The sequence below is a fragment of the Sander lucioperca genome, chromosome 11, assembly GCF_008315115.2.
Source record: "Sander lucioperca isolate FBNREF2018 chromosome 11, SLUC_FBN_1.2, whole genome shotgun sequence".
NCBI classification, from domain to species: Eukaryota; Metazoa; Chordata; class Actinopteri; order Perciformes; family Percidae; genus Sander; species Sander lucioperca.
In genome coordinates this window covers 742,899-769,094 of record NC_050183.1, presented here as the reverse complement: position 1 = coordinate 769,094, position 26,196 = coordinate 742,899, and the positions used below count along the sequence as shown (strand labels likewise).

At 39.7% G+C, this 26,196-nt stretch overlaps 2 protein-coding genes across 3 annotated transcripts; both read right to left on the bottom strand.

The window, feature by feature from the left end:
- Nucleotides 1-449: 449 nt before the first annotated feature.
- uhrf1 (ubiquitin-like with PHD and ring finger domains 1) lies at nt 450-13,815 on the bottom strand. Its single transcript, XM_031307427.2, has 17 exons — nt 13,552-13,815; nt 11,258-11,420; nt 10,507-10,770; nt 9,850-10,004; nt 8,603-8,818; nt 7,612-7,727; nt 7,215-7,401; nt 6,375-6,498; nt 5,906-6,013; nt 5,661-5,765; nt 5,401-5,507; nt 5,116-5,278; nt 4,728-4,865; nt 4,020-4,122; nt 2,386-2,534; nt 1,634-1,732; nt 450-1,076 (listed from the first exon to the last, which is right to left on the bottom strand). The coding sequence occupies exons 2-17, from the start codon at nt 11,408-11,410 to the stop codon at nt 930-932; spliced, it is 2,334 nt and encodes a 777-aa protein (XP_031163287.1). The 5' UTR covers nt 11,411-11,420; nt 13,552-13,815; the 3' UTR covers nt 450-929.
- Nucleotides 13,816-14,861: 1,046 nt separating this feature from the next.
- Nucleotides 14,862-26,010, bottom strand: kcnn1b (potassium intermediate/small conductance calcium-activated channel, subfamily N, member 1b). 2 transcript variants are annotated; one of them, XM_031307497.2, is made up of 10 exons: nt 24,156-26,010; nt 21,894-22,943; nt 20,940-21,377; nt 20,614-20,709; nt 19,711-20,129; nt 18,795-18,936; nt 18,204-18,314; nt 17,845-17,972; nt 17,592-17,661; nt 14,863-16,278 (listed from the first exon to the last, which is right to left on the bottom strand). In XM_031307497.2, exons 2-10 carry the CDS (start codon nt 22,926-22,928, stop codon nt 15,991-15,993), a joined length of 2,727 nt encoding a protein of 908 aa, XP_031163357.1. In that variant the 5' UTR covers nt 22,929-22,943; nt 24,156-26,010; the 3' UTR covers nt 14,863-15,990. The 2 variants fall into 2 exon arrangements, with proteins under 2 accessions (XP_031163358.1, XP_031163357.1); XM_031307498.2 differs by lacking the exon at nt 24,156-26,010 and having other exon boundaries at nt 14,862-16,278; nt 21,894-23,190.
- Nucleotides 26,011-26,196: the final 186 nt, after the last annotated feature.

Here is a 26,196-nt window from a genome sequence, read left to right as displayed (position 1 = left end):
ACCGGGCTTTTTCACAGTGTATTCAGGGGGCAGGCAGCTAACGGATCAAGGAGAGATGCCTACGATTTGAGACAAAAATGAAATCGCACTGAAACCATGCAGGAACTCATAGTGCATCTTTAAGGAACCAATACACAAGTTAGAAAATCCAACCACATTTGATGACACAGTTCCCAAACAAGACACTTCCTTTCAGACTGCTGACAAGCAGAAAATACAAAACTTTAACTGGTTCAGTTTGTACTTGTAGTTCAGGCCTTATCCACATTTTATGAAGCAGCTGTGTTCACTTTTCATGTTGGAGCAATTTCAATTATCTGATCATGTCAGGACAAACAGAAAGTGTCACATTTGGAAGTCTGTCGAGACTATATTATGTGAAGGTAAACCAATTAAAACCCCTGACTGCATTCTCAGATTTAATAAAAAAAAAAAAAAAAAAAAAAAAAAAAATCGCACCAAAAATGACGACAGACCACAGCCAAATGAACGGCAGACTAGATAAGACCAGTTTCAAATATTAGCCTTGTACAAAAGAATCTCCAAACAAGTTAAACGGCTAAACCCCTTTTGACTTAACCTTCTCGTAAGGAGTGCTAAACATGGAGGGATTTAGTTGAAGATAAACATTTCACAATGTGGATAACATTAGCATTAGTTAATGGAACAAAAATGAAACCCAGGGAAGTAAAATGACGGTGTAAGGTATTAACGGAGTAATGGGTCAGTTACAAATTAAAATGTATCTTCAACTACACATCATGGCAGATCCAAGATTAAGAATTGGGCATTGAAGTCCACAACAAAATTGTAGTTTTATAATCATAACAAATATATTAAGAGAAATTGATTCTTTATTGCCTCTACTGAAAATTCCCCTTACAGTTTACATCGCGTTTCCTTCAGGGCTGAGTAGGCAGAACCAATGATCATCGCCCACTGCTGTACCCTGGGAAAAACTGATTTAGAATATCCTGCAGGGATTGGTTAACGGTCATGGAGTAGTTTTTGCCCAGGTCGTGCCTGCAGGCCGGGCAGGTGTACACATCTGCCCGGAAGGACCGCTGAAGGCATTCCTGAGGTAGAAAGAAACAACAGCTTTCACTTTCTGGCGCTCTACTATTTTTTGCAATTCAATGTCACAGTTTAACAGGTTGTATTGTTAAATATCAATTTGTAAACTTAAGATTCACTTAGTCGTAACCTTTAGCTAGTGGTTTCCTGCATTTCCCACAACACCATTTGTTTCAGAAACATTTGGTGGGTGAAAGGTAGGGGGGGGAAGAGATCTAAAGCTACTGCAGCTACCACGACATTTAAGATTTCATTTCACCCTCACCACTACTGCAAAATAAGATAATGGCATCTTTTAGGTCATACATCAAACATCAAAAACATCATTCAACGCTTCAGAAGAGGTATGATTGAGTAACTGCATATAATTAAGTCATATTCAAAAAGCAAGATGTTCCAATGTTTTCCCTGCTCCCTGTATTTTAAAGATGTAAATGCATTTAAGTGCGATGTATTGCAAAGGTAGTGTATCCATGGAGTCTTGTTTATAACTCTTTTCACACCTGCTATTAAGTGGTCATTTGGGATCCCAAAATGTGGGACAATGGTAGTTTCTTACCCTGCAGACATTGTGTTGGCACTCTGTGGTGACTGGCTGATAGACCACTTCTTGGCAGCAAATGCAGAGGAAAACTTCTTCAACTTTGTTTAAGAATTTCTGCAGAAACAAAAATGTGTGTAAATACATTACAAAACTGCCCCATCACTAGCAGGAGGTTTAACGCATTTCTCAGCTGTTTTTTGTACCGACAGACCCAGCCTTTCGCAATTTCAAAAGTGTGAGAGATTTCCTGAGCACCTCGGTTATCCTCGGTTGCAGAACTGACACCAACAAGCTCCTCTGTAAACAGTTGCTTGTAAACAAAATACCCATCTAGAGAAAACTAGTCAAAGCGCCACCAAACGTCATAAAAGCCATTTTAGTTCAACAATGCAGCCACTGTAAGCACGAGATTTGTTGTCAATAGAACTTTTGCGATTTCTTGTTATCACCAGAACCATGCGATGCTGGCAACATATTTATTAAATAGGTAAATATGTTTGGCTCTTTCAATTAAATTCACACCAATCTCAATCAATTCAATATAATGTATTAAGTGTGGCTGGTTATGCTGGGGCTTCTATTTAACTTAACATCACTCATGAATTCATCACCACAAATCATTATTGCCTCACTGTCACAGAATGTCTCAATGTCTTCGTTGTTCCCACCCATATGCATGACAAATAGACCCACAGTTTCCCCCAAACACAAGCTTACGCTTTGAGAAACCCTACTGGTGACTTCACCAAATACACAGCAATGCTCACCGGTCCAAGTGAGAGTGACTCCATGGCTTCATCCCACAGCTTCTTGTTTGGCTTGTCATTCTTGATGAGGGCTTTCTGCCCCTGGGTAAGCTTGTACACTTCTACCTTTATTTTCTTAGGAGTCTTGGCTGGTGAGGTCTTGGAGGAATCTGACAGAAAGAAACACATTTTAAATTCACTACAGAGTATAAAAGGTGGCCGTTGTACCAATATATCAATATTATAAATCAATATCGTGATATGAGACTAGATATCTTCTAAGATTTTGTTCATCGTGATATGACATAAGTGTTGTCTTTTCCTGGTTCTACAGGGTGCATTACAGTAAAGTGATGTCATTTTCTGAACTTAACAGACTGTTCTAGCTGTTCTATTAATTTGCCTTTACCCACTTTATTATATCCACATTACCGATGATTTATTAAAAAACACCTTATTTTGTACATATTTTGTGAAAGCACCAATTGGCAAACCTACAATATCACCGCAATATCGATATGGAGGCATTTGGTCAAAGATATTGTGATATTTGATTCTCTCCATATTGCCCACCTCTAGTTTCTACACAGGAAAAAAGAAATCCAGAACATGCATTAATTTGCCACCTGCACCCGGAAATCATGATCACTCCTACCGGCAATACCACTTTCTGTATGCCACCACGATACTCCACCAATGCAGGCTCTAATTCGCAGCAGTCTTGTATGAACTGCTGTTGAATACTAGGTAAAAGTAAAAACTAGGGATGTGATGATTAACCGTTTAACCGACAATAAGAATTCTGACCGATTAATACTATCGGTTAAAAACAATACACAAATGAATTAAAAGTAATTAAAAACATTGTATGCATTGTAAAAGAAACAAAAAAGCTATACAATCTATTTCTTAAAGATGTAGTAGGTAAGACTAAAAAAAACTAACTTTCTGTAATATTTGCTGAATATTACCCTATGTTCCAGTAGAACTACATAAAGCAGTTAATTTAAAAAAAAAAATCCAGCTCCTCTGGCACCACCTGCAGCCTGTAGTGCGTTTTGCAAAAATCCACCGCTCCCTGTTCAGATGCACCAATCAGGGCCAGGGGGGGGGTGTCTAACTGCATGTCAATCACTGCTCATGCACACACATTCATTTTACCTTGTGAGGGGTGGTGGGGGCTCTGGAGACTGTTTGGCCTCTAGCAGAAAGGAGGGGAGGGACTGAGAAGTTGTTGATGTTCAAATTCTTTGGCTAAGTCCTGGATCTTCACAATCCTACCTACAGCACCTTTAACTGCACTAGCAAGTGGCATGTTGCTGGACGGTGCTCACAGCAGAGAGCTACATGACACGTGCCCCTATATCGACGAGGACTGGCGGGTTAAATCGGCCATCCTACACAGAGTATGGCAGGCAGAAACATAGTTGACAAACTCGCAGGTGGATGCGGTGGAGACGGGCTCGAACATTTGCTCCGGACAGCTGCAGACTTGTATGCAAGCGGACCCAGGAAAGTGGCTGCATGTGTCCACAACAATACACGCAACATTGTTAGTGGATGGCTATTGATCGGTTAACGATGGTCAGCTATCAGTCAGAAAAAATAATTTAATTAGCATCCCTGGTAAAAACACCAACACCCACAGAACTTACCGCTGCCCTGAGATTTTCTCTTCCTCTTTGCCTTGCTGGGTGTCGCCGCCTGCTCCTCCACTTCATTTTTGTTCTCTTTCTCCTTCTGATAGCCAGCAGGATACTGGAACAACATTTAGTCCATTTAATTGAAGTTATGCTACTGCTAGCAATCAGCTCAAAGCACAGCTAATGGTTGCATGCTTATTAACATCTACCATGTAACAATTAAAAATGTTTGAATAATTAATAAATATGAGTGTATACAATGTTTAGTGCAATGTTGACAAAACATGCTAACATTAGCATGTTAGCCCAAGTTTAAACATTGGTTGTACATCTTCATTGGGACATTTTTATCTAGGTATTTTTATACTTCAATCTAATTATACTGAGTTCAGGATCTGCTTGTAAAAACAAGGCAATCGTTTTATTTACTTCAATTTATTTTCTCCTTTCTACACAAAAATCTAAGCAAAAATTCTAAAATAAAATGGACATTTCACATTTAAGTATATAATACCCTTATCATATACTTAACTATACTACTGTCCGTTTATCTTCAGTGAAAATCATATTTAAAGTATTGCGTTTTCAATTAATTGCATTGTGAATCCAACCAATTAACTGGGAGCTGATCACATCCTAACACCTTTGAAAACAAAGAACTGAGACTATTTGTATACAGAAGCCCTCTTGGTATAATGTAGTCTGAATGACCATCTCTACCTGCATGGTGAGACCGAGCTTCTTGATGCGTTCCTTGCCATCTCTGGTCCATGGTGCCGGCTCATCATCATCACGCCTCAGCAGATACCGCCAAACCAAAAAACCAGACTTGCCCTTGGCTGGCCAGTACTTCACCACCTGAAGGAAGTCAATGTAACAAAGTTTAACAAATAGATGCTCAAAGTCACAAGATTATTTATCAAACACGAGTCCAATTCATTCTATTCATTTATTTCAACAGATCTTTGCAGCTGAATTATTTTATTAATCAACAAAAGTAGTTAATTGTCACAGCCCAAGATTAATAGTCCGCAATATTGTTGTGCGTATCAGCCAGTTGACAACTCCAAAAAAGGACACAGAAAAATGTCAAGAGTTTCCCGCCCACCTTATATATGCCATCATATCTGTTTCCTTCCTCAGGGGAGTATTTACTGTGCTTGCGACCCTTGCAGCTGCGCACAACTCTAACTGGTTTGCCTGCCTTCCAGTTCTTGGCCTCAGCTCCGTTTTTGTCGTTGACAGGGACGTTGCAGTTTAGAGCCACAGCCCTAGTGAGAACCAGAGTAAACAATTTAGATATGCACAATAAAATGAAGCAAAAACAGACAATTCAGAAATCCTGTTAATTAAAAAGGAAGTTATAATAATGTTATGTCCGTCAGCATCATACCGGTTCATGTGGGTAAGTGTCTGATCACACGACTGCTCAGCAGTCCTCTTGTTTCCAGAAAGATCTCGCCCTCCAGAGCCAGTGTAAGTGAACTCATTACCATCATCCTACAATGCAAGACCCATCACAAATATTACACACATTAAGACTACAAAGGTTTGGCAGCAGATTTTAGACAACAGAAACATAGGGGTTCCATATCATAACAACTTAAGTCCCTTTATCTGACAGATAAAACATAAAAAAGGGAAACAGCATACCACGTCATCCTCATATCCTCCTGCCAGGACCAGAGAGTAGGCACCATCATTACTCCTGCCGTGAATCCCAGCTACATGAGGCCTGTGTACACCAGATTCACTGACCTAGAAAAGTCAAAAGAATTCAAACATTATTGGTGGCCACTGGAACAAATGACCACAAAACCTTGGAATTGTTTATACTCCACGTATGTTACAGTTTCTTTTAACAGCATTAATTCAACTCTTCAGTTGTGTGGACTGACCTGCACTCTAAACTTCCACAGGGACCCGACGGGAATGCTGGGGATTGGGCCGTAGTGGTTGGACGGGACGATGGTGCACTGCTTGGTTCGACCGACACAGGCCATTCCCTGGGAGGGGGAGGAGTAAATTGTTTGTTTGAACATTTTGGATTTGAACATATTGCAACACAGCTAGTTGTCTACAAGGACACTGAGTGTATGTAAGCCGTAAGCTCATTTCTCCCAACATACTGTATGTACTGTAACCAATGCCAAAACAAAATTTTGGACAAAATCATGGTGGTATAAAATATTCATTGTTCATCATTTCAACAAATGATAACCTAAACTATGTGTTTATCCTTTTAAAACTGTGATATAGTTATTGGTGCCCCACGCCTAGAACTGACTTATCCAAATCATAATTTTAAGTATCTAAAAAAAAATAATATTTTTGCACATCTGAATAAGATTAGCTGTCAGCACTCACCTTGCCCCAGTCCCTCTGGCTGGAGGAGCTAGCAGAAGCCATCTTGGCTTTCTTCTTGCTCTCCTTCAGCTTCTCTCCGGCCAACACAACCTCACTGGCGTCAGTACGGCAACCTGGGCAATACCTGAGATATGGGGAGTAAAGGTCATCTCCAGCACAATCTAACAATAACAAGTGATGACCAAAAGGCTGAGCAACGGTTGGTCAGTTGATTTCTGAGTAACAAAAAAGACATGTTCAGTGTTTAGATTCAGCAAACAGCTGACACTAATTACAGCTACAGCTGCACTAAACATCTATGACCAGAGCTTTGAAGCACATGAAGATCTTAGAATACAGCATCTGCAGTGACTACTGGGTTTATATAAACATTTGAGAACATTCAGTTTTTGACGTAATGGAACCAACTAGACTGTATAAAAGAAGTGGACGTAGCCATATACAAAATAAACATCCTGCTGTTTTGAAGACTTTAAACTAGCGATTGAGAGCATGAACTCGTTAGGAAAAGGTTTTCATTTTCTCAGACTTCTATACAATCAGACTTCCTTTTTGCAACCAGTGAAGTGAACACCATCCTGGCCAATAGACAAAATGCAGGTTTTATGCACTTGCACTGGCTTCACTTTCAGGACCAGAGGTCCGCTTGGAAGCAACAGCATTATTATTATTTAGGCCAATATTGATTGCATTTGAAAAATCCCTTTACAAATGCAGGTGAGAATTGCCAAAAGAATGCTCTTTAATCATCAACAGGACTGGTAATTTCCTAACTTTAAATGTCAGGATATTTAAATGTATGAATGTCAAGTGTGGAGTTCTGCATAGGATCCTACTGACCAGTCCTCGTCGTCAGGGATGGAAGTGAGCGGAGGGTTCAGGCAGTAAATGTGATAGGCCATGTCACATTCGTCACACAGCAACTGTTTGTCAGGGTCCTGCTTGATGCCACAGATATGGCAGTTGCACCACTGACATTTTTTCTTGGGATCATCCTTACAGTGCTTGCACTCAGGCCCATTTGATCCTGGAGAATACAGACATTTCACCATACTGTATATTCCATTTCATTATACAGCATTTTCAATCAGCCGGGGCAAGTTTCATATGTGCCAATTAACATCAAATGTTTACAGAGACAAGATTCAAAATCGTGATGATTCACAAGTCAGTCCTCACAAATGGCAATAGCCAACACACACCTTTACAATTTAAACATCTTCATCTTTTAACCTACTTTTTAGTGGACTCTCAGATCCAGCTGGGGTGTCACCCAGAGAACCAGGCTCCTCGATTTTGTAGATTTCAGTCAGGAACATGATCCGGCAATCATTAAGAGAGTCACCAGCATCACTGCAAACAAAGAAACTAACCGTCAAAGTGCCCTGCATGGTAGCAATATAGTATTACATTCTACTGTAGCGATCTACAGACAGAAATGCAGTTTGAGCTTCGAAGCGTCGGTGCTTTTCAACAGCGAATATTCAAAGCTTCGGTGGCGGAGAAAACCAACATTTTCAACCGCACTTGAAGGCAGCTTTTGGAAAAATAGAATATAAAATGTGACAAGACAAGAGATGAAGCGACTGTTTTTTTTTTTGCAGGACAGGGTTTTGTTTTGTTTTTTTTTAACATTTGTGGTGTTAAAAACTTTTTTACAGTCAACGTTACGAGACTCGCAGGCCGCGACACACGAGTCTGATCGCTGGTTAACGTCACAAGATTGTCCACAGCAGGTTGACGTCGGGTTGTTTTTCTCCTAAAGTTGATTCGGACTTTGAATGAATGCTCGGCCAGCGCCTCATCGATTGGCATTATGCACGACCGTAACTAACGTATTTCTATGTTTACCTTTATCAAATCGCCTGAAAACGACACCAGGCTGCTACAGTACAACCATACAGACGTCTACACAAGTCAGAATGCTCGCTTGTAACTACACATTTCTCCGTTCTTGGCTGAGAAGGACGACAAAAGCGCTGCTAATTAGCCAGCGGCTAGCGGAGATTTAGCAAGCAGCTTAATCCCAACAAAACACCACAGTAAATTTCAGCATACATGCACGTTTTTTCAAAAAAAATTATATTTGAATCCCAAAATCGAAAATCGAATACCTACCTATCGAACGAATATTTGAATATACAGATCCAGCCCGAGGCAGTTCCCCTTACTCTATGTGCGAATACAAAATGCAGTAAGTCAAACTTTGCATGCAAAGAAGCCCTTACCCAAGGATGATCTTGGCGTAGATCTCTCGCACGGTGCGCGTCTCCCTCTTCCTCTGGATCTCAGCGTCGTACCAGTAGCCACGCTCCTTGGGGTCGTCTGGGTTGTAGTTGACCATAACGACCATACCTGCCTCCAGTTGGTGCCACTGGTACACCGTACGGGCCCGCGGGCGAACATCCTTGGCCAGCAACTGAATCACCCCATTCTCTGGGTAGCTGTGGTAGTAAATGTGATACCATATCAGTTTGCCGTTCGAAAGCAAGCCACACACCACAACAGGTGCTTCCTACACAGTGCTGCATGGGAGTGTAGCTAAATGTATTAAAGTATTTTGAATGGTGTGGATCAACTGCTAGTGCAGCAGGTTTAAACAACTACACCACACAAATGACTGCTAACTGTTAGTCTAATCACTTTACACTAAAGTTATATTTTAGTGTCAATTTAAGTCCCACATTAAGGCAATTCCATTGCCTCGTCTAGTAAGCATTCAACTCTCTGAATCCGATATTGTGCCATTCCATGAGGATCCGTCATCATAATCCTTTTATGTGAAGCAGCAGGAATCGTTTAACATTAGTAATAGATTAACGGCATCTTGTTTCAATTCAGCCAATACAGTGCACAAGTTATGTTGCTTAACTGGTAAAACGGGTTTGGTGATTCAAATTGTTGCTGTGCCTTTCAAATTGACTATGCTTCTATCCAGCAATGTCTTTTACATATGTACACAGTATATGACAAGATTAGTATTATAGCGAGGGGGTGCAACGATACATCAATCTGGAATGATGTGTATCGATTCAATGATCAACAATCCAATATCATCGATTCAATGTAAAAAATATCTATACACATCTTTACGAAGCACCTTTATTTCGAAATTCCCACTTTTATATATTTTTCTCATTTAAATGTCTGGAAGAGCTCAGTAATAAAAACGGTCAAAATCAGATATTTGAGTTGCTTTTTGTTAGTTATACATTTAACAGATTGTGTTAACTAGGCATATGATATCGTCTCATATCGATCACAGGCCCCTGAATTATATCAGAATCGTATCGTGGCAGACTTTGGGATATTGATTCTTTGACAGCGATATAATATCGTATTGTGATAAAACTTGGGGATTTGGAACTTCTGAATAACCTCCAGAGCAGGTTAGTCTGGTTATCTATTGCTTGTATCAGTTATAACGTTCAGTTGTGTGCTTTAGCTTTGAATGTTCATGATCATGGAATCTTACTCTTCGTATTTAACATGGTACAGTATCTCGTCCTCTGCTGGCTGTGCCTCAGCAGCCTCTTCTTTAGGCGTCTTTGTTGTCTTAGTAACATTCACGATCTGGGCCTCAAACCAGGCACCCATGTTCAAGTCCCTTGCATCCACCAACTCATTGGTCTTCAAACACACAGAAAAGAAAAAGTTAGCAAGATCTTCTGAGACATTTTAAAAAGCTGTAGTGATTGTTTTCAGCACATTTAGTAACCCCAAACGTGTACTGTAAATGGTCCACCAAAAAAAAAAAAATCCTTACATACACAAAATTTCAAAGCATGAGGTTCATTGTGAGATAAACAATTATCTGGAGGTTTCACAGGACAACAGGTTTTAGAGGCAGCAAGGCAAACAACTTCTTATAATCAACCCAAAATGAAACCTGTCCAAAAGCATGAGAAATGTCTTAGATGCAGTCCGGCTCCATTGGGTCAACATGTGTAATTTGACCATGCTGGATGACCTCGTCCCAAACTGAGCTGAACGCAGGTGCTACACTACAGCTGTCTTCCACCTATCCCAAACAGAAATAATCGATTTCCTCTTCACCACAAAAGCAAAAGCAACCTGTAAACACTAAACATAACACCTAATTTATTCCCAACTACAAACTTTAAAAACACACCTTGTAAAACCCGAACCCCGGGTCGATGAGCTCTGTGGTGTTTGTCTGGGCAGAGGTGCTGGCGGTCTGAACCTCTACCTCACCGTGAGTTGAGCTCTTGTCAGACTCACTCTGGGTCGAGCCACAACCAGAGTCAGAGTCGGAGAGCTCGGCTTCTTTGTCCTTGCTTTTGACGACTTCAACGGTGGGAATCTGTCTAACAAGCAGCTGCACTATGTCGTTAAGACCCACGTTGTAGTCAAATATGGTATGACCGTCCTCCATCTGATGTAAAACAAATATACGACACAGTTAATAAAAAAGGAGAAAAGCAGCACTTTTTATTGTTTGGTTCAGTCTTCCAAGTTTCGGTGGTTCCTCATTTTTCCTGCTCATGTCTGCACACTCATGAGACTTTTTTTCATTATAGAAATTCTAAATTAGTATTCATCACATGCTTTTTTTTTTTTTTATTTCAAGCATGTTTTGTTTATGCACTGTTTTTTTTTCATTAGGAACGTTATAGCAGAAATCCAGAACCATTGCCTACTGTATATCCCTCACATACTGAAAATGTTACCTGAGATTGAATAAACAACTCAAGAACTTAAAAAAAAAAGACTTATAACAACTATGTTAAAGAGACAGCTATTATTTTTTTTTTTTTTAAATGCTAGAGAGAAGCTTTTAGACTTCACTTACTGGGACACAATTACCACCTAACAGCATCAAAGACACGCCTCTGAACAGAACTTTAACCATGCTGCCTCACCTGCTTGCCGCGGTAGAAAAGCCTCTGCTTCTCTGGCTCCACCTTGAAGAGCTCCGTGATTTTGAGACGCAGCTCATCCACCTTGGTGAGTTTGGACAGGGAATCCACCCGGTGGGTTTCCTTCCCATCCATTGTGCGCACTTGAATCCACATTGCAGCTGCCCTGTAACAGCCACACCATGACCCATTATAGCCACAATAATTACTGCAATTATTTTTACTAGATGCTGTGTAAGTAATCAGTCTTGTTTAATGGATCGGTTAATAGTCTCCAGCTGACATCAGTGATCAAAAGCAAACCAGTTTTTTTTGGCGAGCACCGTTTGCTATTCATTTGTGTTTATTTGCATAAATAACAACGTATGGCACACAGCTGTGGCCTTGTCTAATCAGTCTTGACAGCTCGGTCGGTGCATTAATCTTAAATGCTGGTTTCGGCGGTTTCTGCTAGAAGCAACACGGTGCACACCATGTTAAAGGTCAATTAGTTTAGAAAAACAAAACAAGCATTTGTTTTGTCTGCTATTAGCATGTATTAACAAAACATTAATAATACCCGCAATTATTGATGGTCTTGACTAAGATTTGAACCAAAACGCTGTATGTATTTGCATGCAATATCTGCATGAAGATTTCATCTGACCATCAATTCAAAGTTTTAAAATGAATTTTGGGATAACCTTTCATTCAGTTGGCTCTAACTCCTTATGCGCGATTGTGTTCATTTTTACATTACTGTGTGTTGTGTTTTTGTATTCTTGTAAACCATGTCAAAGACACTTCCTTGTGTGTCTTTGTCATTGTTTTGGACACCTTTTGATAGATCTCCATTTCTGTCTTATCTGGCTTATGTTATAGTTTGGTCTCTCATTCTCTCAATTCTGTGTTTCATATTGTAATTCTGTTCTACTTTATTCATTCATTTTATATTTGTGTGTAAAAAAAAAACTTTGTAGATGTTTTAAAGACTGATAGGCCTATAAATAGAGCTTTGCTACGTGTTAATGGACCATTAAGGTTAACTGACTGTGAGCCTACAACGTAACTCCAAGCCCTTGTTCCCACAGAGCTGGCCAAGTTTAAAATTAATCTTTCCCTCCTCGTTTTAGCCTTCAATCCACACATGGCCAGCATTTGTAACTCCCTTGATTTTTGCTTTTAGAAAGCCCTGCGTGGACATTGTCAAAGCATATCGTTCCTGCCAATTCCAACATTAAAAAGGTTATGCAGGTTGCTTTAAGAACTAAATCAAATTATTTTTTGTCAAATAATGAAATAAATGTTTCTCAGCAACGGATCTATATTTATCAATATGGTTATGCCACTCCTTGGTCCGTGTATTGTGCTGCTGTCAGCACTGGCCTGTCACTTCAACAGAGTATCAGAAAGGGAGGGAACAAGCTGATTTAAATACAGTGCGGGAAACTGAGCTGCAGGCCACTCCCAGTTCTTTTAAAAGCAAGCTCACATCCGGACGGGAGGGAGCGCTAGTGGCAAACAATGTGCCTTCGCTCTCTGACAATAAAACACACCGAAATACTACCTAATATGCAGTTTGGAATCCATTATTGTAATATTAAAACGCTAATTTGCCCCCATAGACCGCGCTTCGTTCATACTAACTGCTCGGCGTTCACTTTTGCGCTCTCAGCTGAGGTGTTGTTCGCTCGGCTGGCTCGAAATCAACCAAGACCAGTGAACAAAACACGAGTCGAAAACAAACTACTTCCTCACACCTAAGACGCGTTATTTCACCGACACCATTCACTTTTTTCAAAATTCATACGGAAAACGTGGGTCAATTCATCACCAGCCAACACGGAAAAACAGGGAAATAAGCGCTCTGTTTGAGGTTAGCGTTATTTGTTTTGCTTCGTAGGAAGTGGCAAAGCTAGTTGTAATTTCACCACGAGTTACACATGATGTGGCTGTACAAGCTACAGATAAACACAAGATAAGTTCATCACCCACCCATCAATGCTTAACGTAACGTTAACAGCAAACCACGTTACAACTTAAGAGAGCTTTTAACTAGTAACGGTAACGTTATGTTATCAAAAAGAAATCAGAGTACATTCAACAGCACGAAAACTGTCCTGGTGACTGAATATTTTGATTCATTTTAAATTGCACATTCAGCTGGCTAGAGAACTTGGTGTAGTAACGTTAACCCAAACAGAAACGAGGTAGGACTTTGTCAAGTTAGCTAACCATGGTGAGCTAGCTACTGAGTGAAGATATCAATGAGGACAATTTTAAAAGTTATGAGAACATGAAGAAAAAAACTTATTTACCTGTTTGTTCGTCAAAAGTGAAAACAAGAAATTTACGTTTACGGAGTAACGCGCACGTTTTCTCCAAATAACTTCTATGTGAGGTTTACACGACCAACTCTCTAACGTTACGGCTTGTTGGAGATTGATCAATGAGTTATTCTTCAAGACTTTGATATCCCGCCTGCTCTAAAAATCCAGCTTCGCCATTGGCTGATGTCCTCTAAGCAAATCGAGCTCATTGGGTAGAATAGCTGTCGATCTGGAATGTGACTGGAGCTTAGCCTCAGCGCGCGAAACGACATTCTCGTGGGTGCAGCTCGCCTCCGGACATTTATCGCGAGATTATGGAGCGCCACCGGTAACCCGGAGAAACAGATGGTGGTTGGTTCTGGTAAACAACCTCACTGGTGGAGCTGTTTATCATGTCTGAAGGATGACTGCTTCTTAATTTGGTTACACAATGAGTTTCCTTCTTCAAAATAATCGTCTAAATATGTTAAACTTGTATGTGACCCCCCCTCAATTAATTTAATAATTCTGTTTAATTAATGATATGCAATTGCCTCCCCTTCAGTTTGACGGGAGCTGAAACTAGAGTCTGAGTGAGAGGAGGATCTGTATTTGGGTACATAGGAGAGACCAGTGTGTGTGTGTGTGTGTGTGCGCAACCCGGTCTCACGCCAGTTCGTTGAATAGTCACGTTATTTTGATTTATTGATTTGTGTACAGGTCACGATTTTTCGAACATTACCATTTCACGAACTGCCATGAGACTGGGCTGGTGTGTGTGTGTGTGTGTGTGTGTGTGTGTGTGTGTGTGTGTTTTCTTGCAACATTCTCTCCATACACATACAAAAAAAAAAATCACAATTGCTCTGTTGGTGCTGCATGTCATGCTGATTTCAAAGGTTATCCTCCACTTGGTGTGCACACAAATTAATTTCCTAAAGCCTAAATGTCTCTGTAATACAGTTTGCCTTTATTTTGTGTAATGCAATTTCCCAAGAGAAGTGTCACTTTACTCACGAGTACTGCCAAGGCAAACATAAATAAACCTACAAGTCTACGACAAGAGTCTTTATTACTTTTGTATTAAAATAAGTCTAAAATAAAATACTGTGTGGCTGCTACAAAATTAAAAGTTAGTAAATATTGCAGTAATATAAGTATATGCCATATCAATGTTGTGAAACACAAAGAAAGATTTCAAAAACAAAATTTCTAAAATATAAACTAACTTTATTTCTATTGCACATTTCTTAAGATTTTTATGTTTAGGCTACAACTAAAAAGATACTGATACAAAAGAAAATAAGCAGCAAGTCAAATTAGGTCTCAAATGAGCACAAAACAACCAAAACAAACAAAGATGTGAGTAAAGTTGCAGTGTTAAAATGCAAACTAGTGCCCTACTAGTGCCCTGACTGTGATTTCTTCCCCTCTAGGCTTTATAATCTGACATTTGGCACAATCATAAAAGTTGTCTGAACATCTTAGACTACACTTCTCACGAGCCATGAACAGCTCTGAAATCTTAGCTGGCACCAGACCATTATTGCTTTGAAAGTAATAATAAACATTAATATCTTCTCTATGCCTATTCACTTTTCTCTAATGGATGACCTCTTTTACTGTAAACTGCAGAAAACATGTTCTAATGGAACAGGATAAAACAACAACTCCTGATGTATGGGAAGCCTTTCTTATCATTTTCATAACCAGTTCAGCAAAGGAACCAGACAGTGACAAGCCCACTTCTGAGACGACCATTGATAATTGGTAATCAAAGCTGTTATCCTTAATATTTCTAGAACCTTTTCCAGTTCTACAATATTATGATTTTCAGAAATAAATATTGCAAGATAGGTGGTTGGTGAGCAAAAACAAGAAAGGCTTATCCAGTGGAGGTCTGTGACCTCATAGGTGTCCTCGAAAAATTAGGGGGGAAAATCTTTCCTCTTTTATTTATTTGCTTAGGAATTAACTCAATTAGACAAGATAAGCCATTCATTCTCCATGAAGCCACATCTTACAAATCATCTTCCTATATGGATATCTGGTGGGAGATAAAAGGAGGCTCTATGGACTGATGTTTGTCCATAACCCAGTCCTTGGTCTAACTAACTTTGAGCAGAGGAAATGAAGGAATAATGCTCTTCCCTTCCTCTAGAATCCCCTGACAGAGGAACTTCCCTTCTCACTGGAGCTGCTCAGTATGAGATGGTAGCTGGTAACTGTATGAGAAGCAGAGCGCTACTTAACAAAAAGAGTGTGCATGTTAGGAAAATCCTTCCCAGCATGAAAAAAGGTTGCAGACTAAGGCCGCGTTCAGACTGCCTGCGTTGGCCGTCTGGCAAAAACGCAGATCTTTCCATTGATTTTGAATGAGGGTAGTGCGTTTATGCTGCGGCGGGGGTTGCCACAGGGGACACTCAAAGAGAGGAAAACCCCTGAAGCTTATGAGCTGTATGGTGTCTCTGGTGTGGTGGGTCCTTGACAGAGCTGCCTGGCAGGGACTGAACAGCACTCAGAGCTCAGGGAGGATGACAGAAAGTGGACACGACAGGCCAAGTCGTCCAGGAAATCCTTTTGTAGCTTTGTTATTGCTTGAGAAAGCACAACGGGCAGCGACTGCACGCTGAGAAGGATGGAGTTTAGTTTCTCTTCCAGAGCTACAATACGCCTGTCCAGCTCCTCGCTCCGATGCTGAAGCTCCAACACCAGATCATACATCATGTTCTGAGTCTGGAAGGCAACAGGGAGGACAGTTCATACATCTTTACAGCACTTTACTCTCTGTCCATATTTTTTACAAACAGATTACAAATACAGAAAAGTTGTCATTTTATCCAAAAAATACAAGATTAAACTTTTCACCAAAAAAGGCATGATGGAGTTCTTCTTAATATGGTGTACTTACAGTAGTAAATGAAACGTTAAAGGCCCACAGTGTCCTCATATAGAGCCCAAAAGGGCTTGTTTGGTACTGATGTGCCTGCCGTAACTGTGTGTCTGAAGTAATGAATAAAGATATGTTGTTTTCCTGGACATAAAAGTAATGGTAATATGATCTAAAAACATATCAAAAATAAGATTGTGTGGTTGTGTGTTTAATGATAATAGAGGTTAAAAGCCAATTAGAGATAATTAGTTCCTTTTTTAATGTATTTAATAAAGATTCCCTACTAGGGACGTAGCACAAAATTCTGGGCCCTGTAGAAAGGCATTATCTATGGGCCCCTCCCCGCATCCACAGCTATTCATTCTAGCATCTTTTTGGGCCCTCCTCACATGAGGGCCCTTGGTACTCAGTCCCCTTTTTCCCCCCAGTTCCACGCCCCTGTTCCCTACAGACATGTTTTGAATAAAAAGTCTAATAAGGTCTAAGGTAAATAAACATTTTACACAATTTACAAACTCTCATTGCAACATCCAGAATCTATTTATATGCAAATATGTTTTGTTTCCTTCTTCACTGAAAATCCATTTCTCAGTGCATGTGTACTGGAGGTTTCACATTTTCACACCACACTTGTGCAAGTTGCATATTGACGACTGACTTCCAAACTAGTTGTGATGTAACAAAATCCTGCTCGTACGTACACATGTACAACTCAGATTCAGGGGGAGCACAGAGACACTTTCTCCCTTCAGCAGTTGAATATACAAACTAGGGCTGCAACTAACGATTGTTTTCATTATCGATTAATCTTCTGATTATTTTCAAAATTAATCAATTAATCATTTGGTCTATGGAATGTCAGAAAATAGTGAAAAATGCCCATCCCAGTTTCTCAGATGTCAAGGTGATGTCTTGTTTTGTCAGTCCAACCCAAAGATATTCAGTTTAATACGATATTAAACAGAGAAAAACATCAACAAAAACAAAAAAAATCTCCATATTTGAGAGGCTGAAAACAGCATTTTCTGCCATTTTTGCATGAAAAATTACTTTTAACGATTAATCATTTATCAAAATAGTTGGCAATCATTTTTATGTCGAAGCAGCCCTCTAGTGTCAAATTGCACATACTTACAAAGATACTGCACATACAAACCTTGGCGAGATCAGCAACTGTATTGGCCTGATCACTTAGTTTCCTTTGCTCCATTTTGACTCGACGCAGCCTGAAATTTAAAATCAGTACCAAAAGTCACTTTTGTGTCAAGTAAAATAAATGCAGAGTACAGTTTGTCTTAACAGCAATTGAAGTCATAACCTACACACACACACACACACACACACACACACACATATATATATATATATATATATATATATATATATGGTGATGACATATTTATACCTACTGGTGGATGGCTTGCAGGAATTTACGCTGATGGTGACGTACTCTGGCATGGTCAATCTTCTTGACCAGCTTGGTGTTTTTGTAGATGAGCCATGTCTCCCTCAACACATTGGCTGCTGTGTTTTTTACCTGAGGAGGATGGAATATCATGCAGATGAAACAGCAGAATAGGAATGCAATGAATTGTTTATAATAGCATTTACAGTTAGTACTGTTATCATGTGCTTTGTTTTGTTTCCTTATTTCCTTTTTAAAAACATAAACTGACCCAATATGGTCAAGAAAAGGCACAAATGTTATCTACTGTTCAGACTGAACTTTTACTGTCAATATTAAAAATAAATGACCAAAAAAGCAGACCTTTTTGTAGAGCTGAGTATCCATCATGAAGTTATGGACGTGCTTTTCGGCTCTAGTGAGTTCTGACTTCCTTGCAACAACGGCGACCACTAATGCTGTGCAGCCCGCTCCCTGAGGAGAATAGAAGTGCTTTGTGACACTGTGGCATACTGTGGTAAAGAACTAATACTATCATCTACAGTATATCTCCACCAATTTTACAGCCGTCTTTATACTGGTATTTAAGTGACATTGTTATGAAAGTAAATTCAAGCTGCAGTTAGCAGAAATGATAAAGGATGAAATAATACTAATGAAAGTCATAACCGCACAACTGCAATAATCATGTATAATAGACAAGTGTTTCCTAAACTGATAAAAATACAGCAACATTATTCAGAGCCTCTGGTCATGAAAACATATTACATTTTAAGAAAAACGATTGTTATGTCTATATTATTTTCTTGCTTCATTTAATTTGCACTAGCCATATTTCTTACTTATACAAATATATTTACAAATGATGAGCTTTACAATAAAATATAGGGCCAAAATATGTTTGGGATTACCTCCACTTCATGCCTGGTTGTACTGTGTCTGTGCAAATCTCACCATGATTCCTGTCAGTAGGCAAACCCCCTTGCCGCAGTAGGTGTGAGGGACCATGTCCCCGTAGCCGATGGACAGAAAGGTGATGGAGATCAGCCACATTGCTCCAAGGAAGGTACTGGTCACCGCCTGTGCATCGTGATACCTGTGGAGACATGACACCTGGACGTAAGTCCTAAAGGCTGAGAGACACTTTCTTTAATCAGTACCAAGTAAGATGTTTTACAAATAGTACTGATTTTGGTTTCTCAAAATAATATCCTCCATTTGAATAACATGGAAAATACACAAACCTATGATATTGAAGTAATGCAATTGATTACCAGTGGTGGGGAAAGTACTCAGTAAGTAAAAGTAGCAACACCACAGTGCAGAAATACTTTGTAAAAAGAAGTAGGCCTACAGTAAAAGTCATTTAAATTTCTAATGAAGTAAAAGTACAAATGTATTAGCATCAAATATACATAAAGTACCAAATGGAAAAATAGCCTTAATCAATGTGTTAATTACTTTAATATTTCAGCTGGTAAAGCTAGGGCTAATCTCAATTTATTAAGATACTGTATTTTCATTTATATACCGCTGGGTAGCTTGTCAATTTCATTCTGGGGATCAATAAAGTGTTATTGACATAATAATACACAATTATTTATTGATATATATATATATATATATATATATATTTTGTATTATTAATCTGACTCTGCTAAATAACTAAACTAAAGATATCAAATAAATGTAGTGGAGTAAACAGTATAATATATGCCTCTGAAATGTAGTGGAGTATAAAGTAGCAGAAAATCAAAGTACTCAAGTAAAGTATAATACTTGAGTAAATGTACTTAGTTACTTTCCACCACTGTTGGTTGCTAAAGGAAGAAAAGGAAGAGTGAGAAGTTCAGAAGGTTTAAGCTGATACCTCTCACATACGCGCACGGTCCATGCTGCTATGATCCAACAGGACACACTGAAAACCAGCAGAACTGTGCCGGGGCAGATGGTCATCAGAGTCTTCATGACAAAACGAGTGTCAAAGCTGATCTTGTTGAGTGCCCCGATGCTGCGGGAGGAAGCGTCCGTGAACAGCTTGCTGTGGAGCAGCATGACCCGGCCAATCAGGTAGAGGCGCAGGAACATTGGCACAGAGAGGATGATGTCAATGTCAGCGTCTGCCACCGATGCTGTGTAGCTGAAGGCCAGTCGAGCAGTCCAGGTGAACACATACTGGCCCGGGATTGGATGGATGGCACAGATAAGGAGCTCAAACGCAACAAAGATAATTCGCTCAAAGGTCATCGCTATCCTCCAGTCGTCTGCTCCGTTGTCCACCATGAAGAGCTGTAGAGAGAAGATTTTAGGGTGATACATTTTGAATATTAAATAACCCAAGTGACCTCAACAGCAGAAGAATATTAATGATTAATATATTTGTTTGGAATGTAGATTTTGATTGTAATGTTTCATTGATGCATGTTACAGTAAAATCTTTCTTTAACTCTGAATGAAGTGGTGAAGTGATTAGTTAAGCGTTTTTTGCCCTTTGTTTTATTTGAATTTCTTTTTGGCATTTTATCCAACTGAGCGAATAGATCATCCACTGCACACTGTTAAACAATATTTTGTAAAAACAATTTTCTAGTGACTTTTGTACGTAAGTACTTTTGTGCCACAGGATGTACCACAAATCAGAAGAACCCCATGGTTGACTTGGCAAGTTTTCCCAGTCAGAGTACTAAAAATGCCCTGGTATTAGGTTCTCCTGGATAATAATAAGGTGAACTAAGGAGGACCATAGTTATGCATGTAGTTCTCATCCACATACCTGGATTTCCCTTGCATGGTACATCACAATGAGTCCAAGAAGAATAGCAGTGGAGAGGCTGATCAGGCCTTTCAGTATGTATGAATATATGGATTCCTGTAAATAATGGAGACAAAAACATGAACATGGTGAGTGCAGCCCGTTGTGAGACACACTGATGGACCAAAACAGATACAGTAGGTGATGTCTGCCCTCAAAACCAAGGAAGTTGTCACTATAGGGCTCTTTTTTGAACAGTCTATGAGACTTTTTTTTGCTCTACAAAACATTTTTTGTGCATCTGTTATACTTCATAAATAAAGTAAGTCTGTGAAGGACTAGAGTACCTTGCTGTAAAATCCCCTCGACATCTCTGTCTCGATCACCATGACGATAATGCCAAACATCCCACAGACCAACGCATAGTCACTCAACTGTTTGCGCTTCCCAAAGAGCGCTTTTCTCTGACCCAGCCGGTAACTAATGTCCTTGGACTTCTTCTGTGGTACACTGCCTTCATCCCTGCTCAGGTTCTCACTGTTGGCCTTACTGGAATCTTCTCTGATGACTTTGGAGAAGGCGTCATCCAGGATGGCACTGTGGAGAAGCTGAAGAGGCTGTTGGCCTGAGTGGAGATCTGCAAGACTGGATCTTAAAGTACTGTGGCTGCTCAGCGGTCGCACCGTATCTCTGTTGACTAAATCAGCAGTTTGTAAGGTGGAGGAAGTTGGAGAAGTGTGTTTAGGGAGCGAGAGTCTTGATCCGCTGAGGTGCTGATAGTTTGTCTTCAAAAGAAAATAAGAGTCAGCAAAGGGCATGTCATTTAATCACACAACACATTGTATGCTGAGAGACAGAGGACTGTGAAAATAAGAAAATATATTTTGCCGGACTTAATCTTTTAAAGTAGGATATACAGCATTATAAAACTATGTGTTATGCTTGCTTCAAATTTTGCATGCAAATGAAACCTCTATGGGACAATCAAAGTTGCACAAATAAATACTTTTAAAGAGATTTTAGATTTTGGTCAGAAAGTTGAAACTTAAAAACAATGCAATAAGCCTTTCCTTAAAAGCACTTTGTCTTTGCTTTTTGCTTTCTTGTTCCTTCACTACCTTTTAATTAGGCTACAGACTGGTCTTTTTTTTTTTTTTTTTTTAAAGATGTACAGGTAATGAAGTTTAGTTATGAGGCTGCCATTTGACATAGATGCTAAACACTTCCATAAGATTTTTTGGGGGGAAATTAACTCCCACACTAGGTCAGGAAGCTACAGCATTTAGAGACAATTCATGTACCTGACTTTGTCGCTGTGAGCTATACTGGCTGGTGGAGGACTGGACACTTTTGTTACTGGCTGGAGTCGATGACCTCTGCACCCGCGGAGTGCTGGTTAAAGGATCGTGAGCGAGATGATGGCACTTGAGGATAATGGAGGGATCTCCAGATGACTTGCAGGTCTGATCACCGCTCATCGAGCAGTGGGAATCGTGTTTTTGACGTTGCTGAACTAACAGTGGTTCTTTGCCAAAAAGATCTCTCCAGTTGAGGTCTGCAGGCTGAGGGTGTTGGTGGAGCTTCTGATTTGTCTTGGCACACTCGATGGAGTTCAGAGGAATGTTGAATAAAGTTGCTTGGCTGCTGTCTTTAAGTTTAAAATGATTGCAAGGTTGTTGCTGCAATAGCTCCTTTCGACCTTCTTGGTCACCGCACTGGAGCGTGAAATGATCCTGTGGGTGGTTCATTGCAGGTTTCAAAAGATCCCTTTGGTTTATTTCCTGTGGTAAAACAGGTGAAGATGAAAGGCGTCTCTTGTTTGGAACTCTGGAGAGGCAGTCTTGCTGGACAGTGCCCTGTTTTGAGTGTGGATGAAAACTAGAAGCCTCTGGATGTTGGTGTGCGTCCAGACAGGAACAACCACATCTGTCATTGTGATTTGGATGTCCCACACTGGTCCCTGCTCTCTCCGCTGACAGTGAATCATCTCCTGCACTGCTAACTTGACCACAAAGCAGCAGCCAGTCCTGATCACTCAGCTGTGATAAGGTTAGGTTTCTGGTTTTCATTGGTGACTGGCCTGAATCTCTTGGTAGACTGATTCCATTAGATCTTTCGTGGGGTGAGGATGAAACGCAGCACAGACTCGTCTCCTGTGGGGAAGAAGATGCATCCATAGAGGCGCCTGAGTATCGATCACGCATCGCCTCAGGAGTTTTTCTCGGAGGTGATGGACCTCCTGAGGTACAATGCTCATGGTCCCCATCCTGGAAGACTTCACCCGTTGAGTCAAGACGCCGCGTTGCGTTGGTGGGTTTAACCAGAATCAACCTCATGGCATCACTGCAGAGCTGACATGAGATCACACACAGATCATGTTTCACATATAAGATGAGAAAGAGGAGGGTAACATGCAACAAAGATCCTGAAATATATTTGAAAGCACGGCTATGGTTGAATGATGTGTTGAATTATGTCCATCAATTATAGTTTTTTTCTCTCCTCCTTTTTTGCCACAAACAGCCCATAAATAAGCATAAAGTATAAAGCCTGGGCTGCAGAAGGACCCCCGAATGACCCGAGCAGTATAGAAACATCTAAATGTGTGCACACATTTTATTAACTCTGAGGACCTTTGAAAATTTGAAAAATGTTGTCTTCACAGGCAACAGAAGAAACATAAAAACAAGTGTTATTTTGCTTTAAAAATAAAGTATTCTAATTATCTCGAGTGGCATCAAAAGCACTTGATTCTTATAATTAAATATAAAAGTAAATATAACAGTCTGTCATTTGACTAATAATACAGTCTGATGTTTACACGTGGAGTACTAATTCAAGGCAAGATCATCACTGTTAAGCAACAATTTCTTTAATCTCAAATTGTGTGTTCAGCTGGTTATGAATGTCAAACATTCTGTCAAAAGCAGATGTGACCCCCTCTTATGTTATTCTACTGGACATGGACATCTCAGAGACTTATACTCACCAGTTTCACACATTATTTTACTATTTCGGAGAAAAGAAATTTATAATTTAGAATTGCTTAGTGTCATTGTGCTTACGCTAAATAAATAAAGGCTAAATTACTATCTACAAAGGTTTAAGAAGTGGATGAAATTTTGTTTTATCTCCTCTTTTGTCATTTTTATTGTGACAAAATTGAACTGTGAAAAAGGATCAGAAACTAAGACCTCTAGGATGTACATACATGAGAACTGATACATGATATATGTTATGTTTAACTCCTAAAGTCCAGCCCAAAAAGATTGGCATATTTTCATCCTGCAAGCCAACGTTAATTAAACACGAATACATACATCTGAATAAATATATTGAAAAATAACAGCATGAGAACTGTAATAGTTTATCGGAACATGTTTTACAACTTACAGTATGTATCATTTTCCATGCGTGCCAATCATTTTCTAGGAGTGTGAACCAAATTTTGGACTTTAAAGCTTAAACTGCAATTTATCATCTCAATTTTCATAATTTTCTCCTTTATAAAAAAACAAACAAACACTATACACGCAATCCCCACTACTACTAGTGATCCTTACCTTATTCTTCCATGTGTTGTTTTTCTCCTAACTTGAAAAAGTAGGTTACCAATAGGAAATGCTCCCGGACTGCAGAACAGAAGTGCTAAGAAGAAGAGCTGCCTGAGTGGGTGCTGGACAGCGGCTTGCCTCCTCCCAGTATGGACACTTGATAAAGGAGCTTTGGAGACGTTTTCCTTTGAAAGTAATGATTAGAATTCAACGTGAAGAAAGGCAGCAGCAGCTGGCCTGGTAAAGGGTTGCCATGCAAATGGACAGGGAGTAGGAGGGGGCGGCAACAGGTTAGGATGCAGAAAAACAAAAACCTGTAAGATCAGACCTGAGTGTTAAGGCGGAACATCACACGTACAAGCTCAAAGAAATCCCCATAAATTGGGAGTGGACTGATTGGTTACTATGGGAAATAAAAGAAACGGGTCGCTTTCAATGCGAAAAGGAAAATAAAAGGTCAGTTGAACTTGTCATTGAAGCTCTGTTGTTCAAAGGCCTTCGTACAGGCTCTTATCTCCTCCGCCACAACAGCCTGGCAGGACAAAAGTGGGACCTTTTTTTTATGGTTCTGAATGAATCAAGCCAGTGTGTGCAAAGTATCCTCAGATGTGTCCCAAAAAATTTAACAACATGAACTATGTAATAATTCGATAAAAAAATATATTAAAACATACCAGTTTAAATCTTGATTCAGTCAGGAGGAGTGGGGTTGTTTTCTCAACCAAGTACGTATTGCTTTCTAATTTTTTTTGTCGTTGCTATATTTAGATATAAAACATGAAACAGCGCTGATACATTTCAAAATGAAGTACATGCAATTAAAAAACAATACAAGCTATTTACAGAAATGTAATTGATTTTCTTCATTGGCCAATAATAATCTTATTTCCAAAGCATTTAAAATCTGTAAATAGCTACACTCTGCATTTCCCTTTAATTTGCAGGACTGGGAAGAGCCTTGTGTGGTTAAACTCCATTTCCCAGATTGTTTATATTGTTTTACCTATATGCTACTTACATTTAAGACTGCTAAAGCTCAAGTTTTCATTCCTGCTTTCGGTCTCTCCACCTGGCATCAGACAAACCTACAAAGCCTCCAGCTTGCTGCCTCAGCAGCTCAGTGTGAATGTTGCTGTGCTGGAGAAAACCTTTGTGACCAACGACAGCACGCGACACCATTGCCGGCCATATAACTGACTGCAAAACCAATTCAAAAGCAATAACTACTATCATGTCTGTGTCTAATCAAAATCCTACATTTCCTATATTTTAATTTTGCCGTTGCAATTAACTGGATTTATGTAGTTTGTTTTGTTGTTAAGACAACCAGAGACATTTCTCCAAATATGACCCCATTCTGCATTTATGTGACTTATTTAAAAAAGGTTTGTTGCATTTATGCACACTGCAGCATGAGCCAACACTTTAAACACCAACACAGCTCTGAGTGTTTGGATCATAACCCGGGTCACCATAACCTTACAATAATAGGATAATAGGACCGTAACGTCACTGTTGGCTAAAGGGTCTGCTATAGAGAAGGTTGGCCAAATTCAGCCACAGTTTGGGGCCTTGAGATGGTTAAGACAAGGACCTTTTTTTGATTACTTTGTTGACTCTACACAGGCATATTTGTTGTGTAGACATGATGAAGGCTGTATGCTGAAGTTTTTCTGTACTAATAAGAGCATCTGTAGGCCTGCAAATGTGGCTGAATTAGTTCTCTCCCTCTGCAATGAAATGATACAGTGACAGGTTCTATAATTGGTAGATGTAGACAAACCATGCTTCTGACAAGGTGTTATGTTGGATGAGGTGCCAGTTCACGTCCTGGGCACTGCCAAGGTGCTCTTGAGCAAGACACTGAACCAATGGGCAGCTCCCTCACTCTGACATCTCTCCATTAGTGCATGTAGAAGTACTGAGCATGTGTGTGTAATTCAGGCCTGTGTGTAATGTGTATAATAATAACAGAGTGAAAACATTGTAATTTCCCTTGCGGGATTAATAAAGTATAAATTATTTATTATTATGTTAATTTCTCACTCTT